The 11,645-nt window shown below is 47.5% G+C and overlaps 1 protein-coding gene across 1 annotated transcript; it reads right to left on the bottom strand.

Moving 5' to 3' along the window:
* Positions 1–9,308: 9,308 nt before the first annotated feature.
* LOC119509378 (cyclin-K-like) lies at positions 9,309–11,097 on the bottom strand. Its single transcript, XM_037803362.1, is given in 4 exon segments — positions 9,309–9,535; positions 9,538–9,771; positions 9,774–10,356; positions 10,358–11,097. Coding segments are annotated over 4 exon segments (1,719 nt in total). The 5' UTR covers positions 11,033–11,097.
* Between the last annotated feature and the right edge of the window lie 548 nt (positions 11,098–11,645).

Below are 11,645 nucleotides of genomic sequence, written 5' to 3'. Positions count from 1 at the left end.
AAATTCAGTTTTATTGAAATACATTCACACACCATACAATCATCCATGATATATAATCCACTGTCCACAGTATGATAACATAGTTATGTGTTCATCACCACAATCTGTCTCTGAACATTTTCCTTACATCAGAAAGAACCAGAACAAGAATAAAAAATAAAAGTGAAAAAAGAACACCCAAATCATCCCCCCATCCCACCCCATTTGTCCTTTAGTTTTTATCCCCATTCCTCCACTCATCCATACACTAGATAAAGGGGGTGTGATCCACAAGGTCTTCACAATCACACTGTCACCCCTTGTAATCTACATTATTATATAATTGTCTTCAGGAGTCCAGACTGCTGGGTTGGAGTTTGGTAGTTTCAGGTATTTACTTCTAGCTATTCCAATACATTAAAGCCTAAGAGGTGTTATCTATATAGTGCATAAGAATGTCCACCAGAGTGACCTCTCGACTCCATTTGGAATCTCTCGGCCACTGAAACTATTTCGTCTCATTTTGCATCCCCCTTTTGGTCAAGAAGATACTCTCAGTCCCACGATGCCGGGTCCACATTCATCCCCGGGAGTCATACTCTGCGTTGCCAGGGAGATTTACACCCCTGGGAGTCGGGTCCCACGTAGGCGGGAGGGCAGCGAGTTCACCTGTGGAGATGGCTCAGTTAGAGAGAGAGAGGGCCACATCTGCAACAGTAACTTTTTAAATGTAATCTTAAAACTGAAAGCAAGCTGGAAATTGTAACAGTAGCCATTAAATGTAAGCAAGCTCTGCGTGTGAGCACTTAGTCTCACAAAGGAGCAATGTGTAAATGTAAAGTCTGCACCTAGGTATGAATAAGCTTTCATCTATCTCCCAAGATCTGGAGGCACCTTTCCCAGATGTCACAGAGGATGTAAATTCTTAAGGAAGTAGGAAATAACTGAGATAAAACTACTGAAGTTCTCTAGACCTCTGTTACCTGTTAAGGTGATTATCTCTCTTTGTCTCTGAAGGATATAAAAGCCAATTGAAAAATCCCTCTGGGAGGCTGATTGGGGAAGAAAATTCCCCTGTCCTTCCAACAGCGTAAATAAACTTTTTTTTCCTCCTCAGCCCCATTTGGTGTGATTTTCATTGGCCACACTGAGGACAGATTTGGGACTGCCTCATCTACACAACCACAGATCTTTCCCAGCTGTTTTGGTTTCCTAAAGCTGGCAGAATGCAATATACCAGAAATGGGTTGGCTTTTAACAATGGGGATTTATTAAGTTACAAAAGTTACAATTCTAGGGCCATGAAAATGTCCAAATTAAGGCATCAACAAGAGGCTACTTTCTCTGAAGAAAGGCAGCTGGCATCTGGGACACCTCTGTCAGATAGCAAGGCACATGGCTGGAGTCTGCTGGTCCTTCACTCCCAGGTTTTGCCACTAGCAGCTTCTGATTCCAGTGGCTTTCTCTCTGAGGCTCTGTGGTGTTAGGTTGGAGTCGTTGAAGAATCCACACAATGCAGTGAGTCATGGTTTAAGTAGAGAGTTTAAGGTTTACTAGCGGAAGAAAGCAGGTGGGAGCCAGCAAAAAGAAAGGAAGAAAATGGCTCCAGCTCTCTATCTGAGAGCAGCATTTTTTAAAGGAAAAACCCACGTTGGGATGGGAGGGTGTTGGGGGGAAGGGTGTCTGCTGAGTGTGTCCTGTGCCTTGATTGGGTGGGTGCCTATCAATTTCTGGGCTGATTGGTTGCTAGAGTTCTGACGCATTATTCTTCTTTGAAATGTAGCTGTGTTATCTAACTAGGGAGAGCAGGCCTTTCTGGTTGTTCTTCTTATGGGGGTATCTGATCTTCCCTTATCCGCCTCCTGGGGGTTGAGGCACCGCCATGGCTGGGACAGCCTTGAACAGCCTTCATCCTTTAGTTTATGGTGCACCTGGTTTTTCTGAGATAAGCTGCGGGGTCCCTAGGTCATAAATTCCTTCTACATACTAGATTCTTTTTCTGGAATCTGACATGTGGGTCCTCTCTTAGCATCTCCAGGGCATTTCTCTCTCTAAACTCTCTCCAAATGTCTCTGCCTTTTATCTTCTCTTAAAGGACTCCAGTAAAGGATTAAGACTCACCTTGAATGGGCTGGGTCACATCTCAGTTGAACCAAAAGTTCCTACCCACAACAGGTCTGCACCCACAGGGATGGATTAAAACAACATGGCCTTTTCTGGGGACAAAACAGCTCCAAACTAGCACGCCAGCCAATGGATTCATTTCCTTACTCAAAACCAACCCCCCCGAGTTCTGAATTTTCCCTTTGTTATACGCTTTGATAACCAGGGTGGCTCCTCCTCCAGGGAAAGGGACCAGAGTAAAGCAAAGGAGAGGTAAAGTGGGAGAAGGGCGTGGAACAGAGGGTGGCACATGGGAACACACTGGGCACGTGGCATCCCACAGTTGATCCTCCATCGGCCTCTGTGCACTCGTGGAAAGGTTTCCTCTGTTCCAGGGGTATATTGAAAACAACTGCTGGGGAGGACCCAGACTTTTAATCCAGGGCCAGAGAACACAGCCTGTCTGCAGTCCTATTTCCACATTTCCACGAGGGCCCAGCTCTTCAGGGGAGAGACAAGCTAGGGCCTCTTACCCCTCAGCTCTTACCCACCCAGCCACAGAGAGCTGAGGACACACCTTGAGTAGGTTGTCTCCACCCAGGCATCACTCTTTGCAGCAGTCAGGGTTCTCCAGAGAAACAGAACCAACAGGATGTAAACATAAATGGACAAATTAATGACATTTAGGAATTGGCTCATGTGGTTTAGAGGCTGGAAAGCCCATATTCTGTGGGGTGAGCAGGCAGTCTGGGAATTCAGACAGGATTTCTAGGCTGCAGGCTTTGAGGCAGAATTTTTTTTCTTCCCTGGGAAATTTGTTTGTCCTCTTAAAACCTTCCCCAGATGGAATGAAGCCCACCCACATCAGGGGAGATCGCTCCCTTTACTTACAGTCCACTGACTATAGATGTTCATCACATCTGCAAAATACCTTCACAGCAATGCCTAGACTGGTGTTTCAGCAAATAACTGGGCGCCATGGCCTGGCCAAGTTGACACATGAAATTCAGCATCACACCCTTTGCAGTTCAGCTGACAACTACCACTTCAATAACAGCAGCCACCAACATTTGGCTACATCGTGGCCCCTGATACTTCCTGAATCATGTCTTTGTTGGGCTGCTGACTCCCCCTGCTGATTGTGAGCTCCCTGGCAGAGCTGGCCCATGGGTTATGTTTGCAAGGATCACTCTAGCTGAGGATGACAACAAGCCATGGGGGGCCACTGAAAGGGAAGCAGAGAGCCTGCTCAGGGGCTGTGCGGTCCTACTGGCCGCGTGACGAGTGCAGTGAAGGAGGTGGGGAATGGGCGTCTCCTGAAGCCAGAGTGACAGACCTCGAGGAGGATTGAAAGTGGGGTGAGGGAGCAGCAAGGTGACAGTGAAGTCTTTAGTCTGAGAAAAAGGGAGGGCACTGCCCTCAGCTGGGATGGGGAGAGTGTGGAGAGAACAATTCTGAGGGGAAGAATAAAAGTTTGGGACAACTCATTTGAGAATTTTTGCTGCAAAGTGGGGCCAAAAAATGTGGGTGGTAGCTGGAGAGGGACCGAGAAAAGATGGGTGAGGTAACCGTATGTGGACGTCTCGTGGGACTGGCCCAGCAGAGGAGGTGAATTAATGAAGCATGAGGAAACGGGGAGCTGCTGGACAACAGGCCAGGGTGGGCAGGGTGGGGGCATCTGTGCACAGCAGGGGCTAAACTCTGGTGAGAGAGGGGAAGCTGAGGGTGGGCACAGGTGCAGGTGGGGGATGGGGGGGTGAGGTATGTAAGGTCACTTCTGATCTTTTCAAAGTACATCCAAAAGTAAATTGTTTTGTGGTGGTGGTTACACAGATATATTTGTTAAAATTCATAAAACTGTACACTAAAAGAAAAAAAGACAAAAATTAGTATGCTGGGGAAAAGAGCCAAGCACAAAAGAGATACAATACTCTACTGTATTAGTCAGGGCTCTCTAGGGAAACAGAACCAACTGGAGATATCTGTAAATATGAGATTTTATGAAGGTGTCTCATGCAACTGTGGGGATGTATGAGTCTAAATTCTGTAGGGCAGGCTGCGAGCTGACACTTTCATGGCCTTACAACTAGAAATTTGTGAACTAATAAACCCTCATTGTAAAAGTCAGTCCGTTTCTAGTATATTGCATTTTGACAGCTTTAGCAAACTGGAACAGATTTTGGTACCAGAGAAATGGGGTGCTGCTGAGTTTGCAAATACCAAACATGTTGGAATAGCTTTTTAAATGGATAAGGGGAAGATTCTGGAAGAATTGTGAGGAGCTTGATAGAAAAGGCCTAGACTGCTTTGAAGAGACTGTTTGTAGAAATATAGACTCTAAAGAAACTTCCAGTGGGGCCTTAAGACAGAAATGATGAATGTGTCATTGCAAACTGGAAGAAGGACCATCCTTGTCTTAAAGAGAATTTGGCAAAATTGAGTCCTGGTGTTGGATGGAAGGCAGAATTTGAAAATGATGAGCTGGGATACTTAGCTGAAGAGATTTCCAAATTAAATGTGGAAAATGCAGCCTGTTTTCTCCTTTCAGCTTATAGTAAAATGTGAGAGGAAAGGGACAAGCTGAGAGGAAAGGGACAAGCTGAGAACTGAACTCTTGGGTAAAAAGAAATCAGAAATTGGTGGTCTGGAAAATTCTGGGCTTGTGGAAAGTGAGACCCCAGATGCTACAGCTCCACATGAGGATTTAATGAAACCTGGACCCAGTCAGTTACTGCAGGACAAAGCAGGATTGGAGATACAGCACCCAGGGAGGATCTGTGGAAAGTCCTGTTGTCTGATGGTTGGGACCCTGCGGGACACTGATTACGTGCTTCAACTTGGCGGGCCTGGGCTGGGGGACCTGATCAGCCCCTGGGGAGGGTGGTGGGCACGGGCGACAGCGCCCTCCACAGCCCCCCGGGCCTGGGAAAGTGAGGCCGGAGGCAGGCCCCTTTTCCTCACCCAAAATACCACCGTTAGGGGAGGCTTGCCGGAGGGAACCGCCTTTTCCCCACCCCCTTATCTTGCCCGGACACTCCCCGTTGCCAGTGCAACTCCCATCACCACCAGTGCGCATACATTGTTGCCAGACACCGTTACCGGAGCAACTCTCGCCCCTTTTCAATCAACCTCCGCGCCCTCTCAGAACCAATCCAAGCCTTTAACCTCTACAGCTACCCCGCCCTCTAAACGCCCGATATAAGCTTGTACTCTCCCCTAATAAACTCTCTTGGCTTCTTCACCCTAAAAGAACCGTGTCCCGCCTGTTCCTTTCTCGCCGCCCTCCATACTTTGCACGCCTACGCCGGGGACTGGGCCCAGTCCCCCGCCTCGCCCTCGCCTCCGGGAAAGAGCCCCCGCCGCCGGTACCCTCCAAGCAATCCTGAGAGCCTAGGATTTGGCAACCGGCCGCCACCTCCCCCCCCCAGACAAGTCAACTGCGACCTCAGGACCCCAGTGTGCTGCATGCCCAGCCAACAAATTTTTGCAGGATCCGTATAAATGGAATCACTCCCAGTCTGGACTAAAAGGGACAAAAGAGGGACAAATTGAAGGAAGAACCACTTCAAAGGCAAAACCATGGAAGCTGAGGTCAGGAGTCAAGAAACCTTGGGCCAGACCCGGCATTGTGGGATTGAGGACATCTTGACCAAAAAGGGGATGCAAAATGAAACGAAATAAAGTTTCAGTGACTGAGAGATTCCAAATGGAGTCGAGAGGTCACCCTGATGGACATTCTTACACACTATATAGATAACACTTTTCAGGTTTTAATGCATTGGAATAGCTAGAAGTGAATACCTGAAACTGTACAACTGCAACCCAGTAGCCCTGACTCTTGAAGACAATTGTATAGAATTGTAGCTTACGAGGGGTGACAGTGTGACTGTGAAAGCCTTATAGATCACGTTCCCTTTATCCAGTGTATGGAGGGATGAGTAGAAACATGGGGACAAAAACTAAATGAAGAATAGGGTGGTGGGGGGTGTTTTGGGTGTTCTTCTTTACTTTTATTTTTTATTCTTATTTTTATTTTTTCTGGTATAAGAAAAATGTTCAAAAAATAGATTGGGGTGATGAATGCACAACTATATGATGGTATTGGGAGCAGTTGATTGTACACCACAGATGACTGTATGGTATGTGAATATATCTCGATAAAACTGAATTTAGAAAAAAGGAAAAAAAAAAAAAGCTGAGTGGCAGGACCAGATTTTTTCTGGGAGGGTTGGGGCGTGATGGGGCTCGGCGGGGCCTCTGGGGTGGAGCCGCGCCCGTCGCCTTGCAGCACCGAGGCCGCCGGGGTTGAGACCGGCTCTCCCGGGGCTCTCCTCGCCCGCCCTCCTCCCGGAGGGGACGCCTCAGCCCCGCCGGCTCCCTGTGGGCCTCCCCCGTCCACCCGCAGGGAGCGCAGCCCCGACCCGCTTCGGGGCGACGGCCCTTCCTAGACAGCAGGCTCCAGGCAGCTCCGCGACCCGCAGGTTTTCCTCAGCTCCGGGTCAGACCCGACCCCAAGGTGTCCCCCAAGTTGCAAGACTCGCAGGTGCTGTTTTCCTTTCCTCCCCGACGCCTGCAGCCTCTGCCCCTCCCGGAAGCCGTGTCCCTCCAGGCTAATCCTGTTGACTTCTTCTCATGGTTTCTTTTGGTCAAGAAGATGTCCTCAATCCCACGACGCCGGGGCTGGCCCAAGGTTTCTTGACTCCTGACCTCAGCTTCCATGGTTCTGCCTTTGAAGTGGTTCTTCCTTCAATCTGTCCCTTTTCTGTCCCTTTTAGTCCAGACTGGGAGTGATTCCATTTATATAGATCCTGCAAAAATTTGTTGGCTTGGCACGCAGCACACTGGGATCCCAACCATCAGACAAAAATGCCATCATGCATTTCTTTCAGGTAGCAGAAATTGAAATTTCCTTAGGATAATTAGTTAGTTAAGGGTTTTTTGTTTGTTTTTAATTGAAAGCAACAGAAACACATTCTGGCTAACATAAATGATAAGGAATAGGATTTATAGGGGAAAAAACAAGCCCACAGGGAGGGCAAGAACAGCGATTACTCGAAATTGTGTATAAGTGTGCCAGGTATTAGTCCTTTGAACTCCGTATTTATTAATCATATATTTTTTATTGTAGAATATTTCATACATACATAGAAGTGATAACTTTCCAAGTGCAATTTAACAAGTAGTTAGAGAGCAAATTTCAAAGAATGTTATGAGTTACAGTTCCATAGTTTATTTCCTTATTGTGAAATATAACATATATGCAAAAAGGCGATAACTTTCAAATTACAATTTAACAAGTAGCTATAGAACAAATTTCAAAGGATGCTATGGGTTACAGTTCCACCATTTCAACTCTTTCCTTCTAGCTAATACCATAGCAACTAAGAAGAAGAAAATTATACAGAGATTCAGTATTCATAATCCTTTGTTAAAGTCCATGTTGTCTGTTGCTTCCTCTTCCTCTAGTTTAACCACTTTCCTGATCTTCAGGGATGTCTAGGCAGCGACCACCCTAACCTGCTCATGTAGGAAAGGGGTGTCGACATGATGGGAAAAGGGGACACATCTAGTTAATGTTCTCCAAGAGGCTATTGCCTCTGGGTTTTGAGACTTAGCTGGCATAGGGGTTCTCTGGAGGATTTAAGTTTCTGAAGAATAAAAATTCTTATAGAATCCCAGATAGGGATCTGGGCTTATCATACCATGGCCATTTGGCATATCTAGGTGAAGCTTGCGTAGGATTAACTTCCAGGACAGCCTCTTGACTGTATTTGAAATCTCTTAGCCACTGAAACCTTATTTTGTTGCCTTTCTTTCCCCCCTTTTGGTCAAAAAGGCATTCTTGACTCAGGCTCATTCCTGGAATCCATGTCCCACATTGCCAAGGAGACTTACTCACCTGGGGTGTCCTGACCCACATCAGGGGGAGGGTGATGAATGTATTTGCAGAGTTGAGCTTAGAGAGAGAAAGTCCACATCTGAGCAGCAGAAGAGGTTCTCTGAAGGTGACTTCTAGGCATAATTATAGGTGGGTTCAGCCTCCCTTTACAATCATAAGTTTCACAAGAGCAAGCCTGGAGATTGTGGACTTGACTTATAAAGTAGGGGGTTCCTAAATTCACACAGCACATGTTATGTCCATGATAATCCATCCATATCTCACATTATCATCACTCAACTGTACAATCCTCATCACTCTCCATTTTAAACAAGTCTCATGACCCAAAACACCTTGTAGCTCTTTTCAGCCCTTAATTATTTGTCCCTAGTATTTGTGTGGTACTAGTAAGGTATTCCTATTAATTACAGTCCCTAGTATGCAATAGGTAGATTTCTCCCATATACCATTCTGTTGTCAACTCTCTGTACTAGTGTCATACCTTAGAGGTATATAATGCAAGCACCTATCTATATTTGAGTGCTGATCTGTGGGATACAAGCCTTTAAACAATCCCTTTCAATACTATTCACCTTCAATAGAGCTTGGATACTTATAATCCCATGAAGAAACAATCATACCCCTCTCCATTCCCATACTTTTTTTTTTTTTTGAAGGTTCAGAATTGGTTTTATTTGGAGAACCGACTGAAGGAGTCTTGTTTGTAACCAAGGTGGAATTCACAGTATGTTGTCACAGTCACACTTAAAAAATATATCTCTATGTACAGGAATTTGCAAATGTAAACATACATTACTTTCCGAGTACATTTCTTCCCTTCTCCCTGGAGAAAAAAACGTCACCCAACAAGGCAACCCCTTCAAAATAATTGTAATACAGTGGATGTAAATACCTAGAAATCAGAAAAGTGGTTCTTCTGGCCTCCTGGGTGTCACGGGAGAACCTCACTGCATGAACACGTTAGCAGCCTGACTTCAGATGGAACTGCCTTTCCAGGGAAAACAGGCACGGATTTCCAGAAGGGAAGTCGCTCCTTACCGCAGCAATCGACTGAGCCAGTCGGGCTGGTGAACCTTCCCGGTCACCAGAGTGAAGCAGCCAGTGCGGGACGCCCCGGCCTCAGCTGGAGGGGCGTGTGCAGTCAGGCTGCCCGTTCCCCAGATGTGCACGGCCACCCCAATTTCATTCCACGGTCCCTTTCTTTCCAAACTGCAACTGTCAAGCATTTTACAAGGTACCCTGCTGCTTTACCCACTTAAACTACTCCAGTTGATCAGAAAAACTTTTGTTTAAAAAAAAAAGGGGGTGAAAAAAAAAAGGCGTCATGTTATCTCATCCAGGCTGCCCGCCCCAGGCCCCCCACTGGAGGCATGCCAGGAGGGGGGATGGGGGGCGGCACGGGCGGCTGTCCTCCGGGGGGCACGGCCGGAGGTGGGCAGCTCGCCGGCGGCAGGCCCAAGCCTGGAGGAGGGTGTGGTGGGACTGCATGAGTGGGGGGCAGGCGTGGGGGAGGGGGTGGGAAGTTAGGGTTGTAGGTGGGTGGAGGTGGGGGTAGCCGGGAGTGGGAGGCGGGATGGTGGGTGGGGGGAAGGAGGCTGGCGGAGGGGGCACGGGCGGTGGGGGTGGGTTGGGGGGGTAGACGTGGGGGTGGTAGGGCAGGTGTGTGGGTGGGCCGTAGGTGGGGCCCTCAGTCTTCATCAGGGACTGCAGGTTCTGGTAGCCCTCTCCGGACATGTAGGAGCTGGTGGTGGACATCCCCGTCATGTAGCTGGAGGGGGGTGGAGGGGGGGCCGGTGAGGGAGGGGCGGTGGCTGGTGCACCGGGGCCGGGTGGGCTGGAGAGGGGATCTGGACTTTGGAGAGGTCGCGGGTGTCCACGGGGCCTGGGGGCTCAGCCTCGCCTAAGGCAGCTGCGAGAGGAGGCTTCCGGTCTGGAGGGGGGTGGGCCGGAGGCACTGGCGGGTGAGTGGTCTCGATTTTGGGAATTTTTGGTGGTGGTGGTTCTGCTGCTTTGTTCTCTTCTCTGGGAGAAACAACCACGGCCCGTTTAACCTGTCTGGGAGGACTGGGCTGTGGAGACGGCTTCTCCGGCTGCTGTGTGGCTTGCTGCTGCTGCGGGGCTGACTGCTGGGAGTCCTTCGGCGGGGGCTGGGGAGGCTCGGGGCCTTGGGACTGGTGTGACTGTTGTACTTGTGGCACTTGTGGTGGAGGCTGAAGAGAAGGGGGCTGCTGGAGCTGATGGGGGCTGTGATGAGGCATCTGTTGTTTCCCTTGCGAGCAAAGATCCAGGATTTGGTGGCAGATGTCTTCCAAAATATCAACAGGGACATCTTGAACAAACTGCTCCCACCATCTCCTGTACATGGGTTTGGAGGTTCCACTCCTGTATTTCAAATTTGCACAAACGTCCTGCGAGATACATCACTGCCACTGCAATGATCTCTGGTTCCCACTGCAGTGATAAGGTGGTGCACAGACTGTCATTTACAAATGTCCATGCCATTTGAACCAACTTTTGAATTTTGTTTTTATCACCTTTGAGTTGTTTTGCATATTTGAGTAGGAATTGGTATGGATGTTCCACCTGTAAATCAAACTTTATTGTCTGTAGTAAGATTCTCTCCAAAACCATGACTTCTTCCTTTGGGTCATCTCCAAACTGGCCAAACTGTACATCATTTAGCAAACCACGAGCTGTTTTGATGATATCTTTACATTTTTTTGGTGTTTCTTCTACTTTCCCAGCCAAAAAGAGACAACAAGCTCCTGTCACATATCTTGGGAATTGCTTGAAGGAATGAAACATATAGAAGCGATGAAAATAAATTATTCCAGTTGCCAGGGTATCATAATGTAGCCCCAAACGTGTGCCCACATCAAAGATGAACTGAGCCCCCTCTCGGCGGTAGCGGGCCTCAGTGGCTGGATCAAGTCCTTCTATTTGTGAGGGTGTGTGAGCCAAGTCTTTCTTATCCCAGTACCAACATGGTTTTGTGTGGTCCAGGTTTGCTGAAGCTACTGAAGGGCTTGAATTTTCTTTATTCTCCTTCATTTATTGAAGTAGACTTGGTCTTTTCAGAAGGTTCTCTGAAAATGTTAGAATCCGACTGCGGCCATCTTGGACGTGGAATCCATTCCCATACTTTTGAATTCATCATTATCACGTCTGAACATATTAGATTATCATTCCCCCTCCACTAACTTCTATCACTAGGTCCCCAATATTCTATATCATAAGACACTGATTTTACATTGTTCAGGGAGTTCATAGACGTGGTAACATATAATCTCTCTCCTTTTGTGTCTGACTTATTTCACTCAGCATTGTATCTTCAGGGTTCATCCATGTTGCCATATGTTTCAGGACCTTGTTCCTTCTTACTGCTACATAATATTCCATCATATGTATATACTACATTTTGTTTATCCACTCCTCTGTTGAAGGATGTTTGGATTGTTTCCGTCTCTTGGAAATTGTGCATAATGCTGCTAGGAACACTGGCATACAAGTGTCTGTTCGTGTCACTGCTTTCAGATCTTCTTGGTATATATCCAGAAGTGGAATTGCTGTATCGTAGGGTAATTCTGTATCTAGTTTTCTGAGAAACCGCCAAACTGTCTTCCACAGCAGCTGTACCATTATACATGATTCCACCAACCATGAA

The sequence above is a fragment of the Choloepus didactylus genome, chromosome 14 (assembly GCF_015220235.1).
Source record: "Choloepus didactylus isolate mChoDid1 chromosome 14, mChoDid1.pri, whole genome shotgun sequence".
NCBI lineage: Eukaryota > Metazoa > Chordata > Mammalia > Pilosa > Megalonychidae > Choloepus > Choloepus didactylus.
This window is presented reverse-complemented; position numbering and strand designations above follow the sequence as displayed.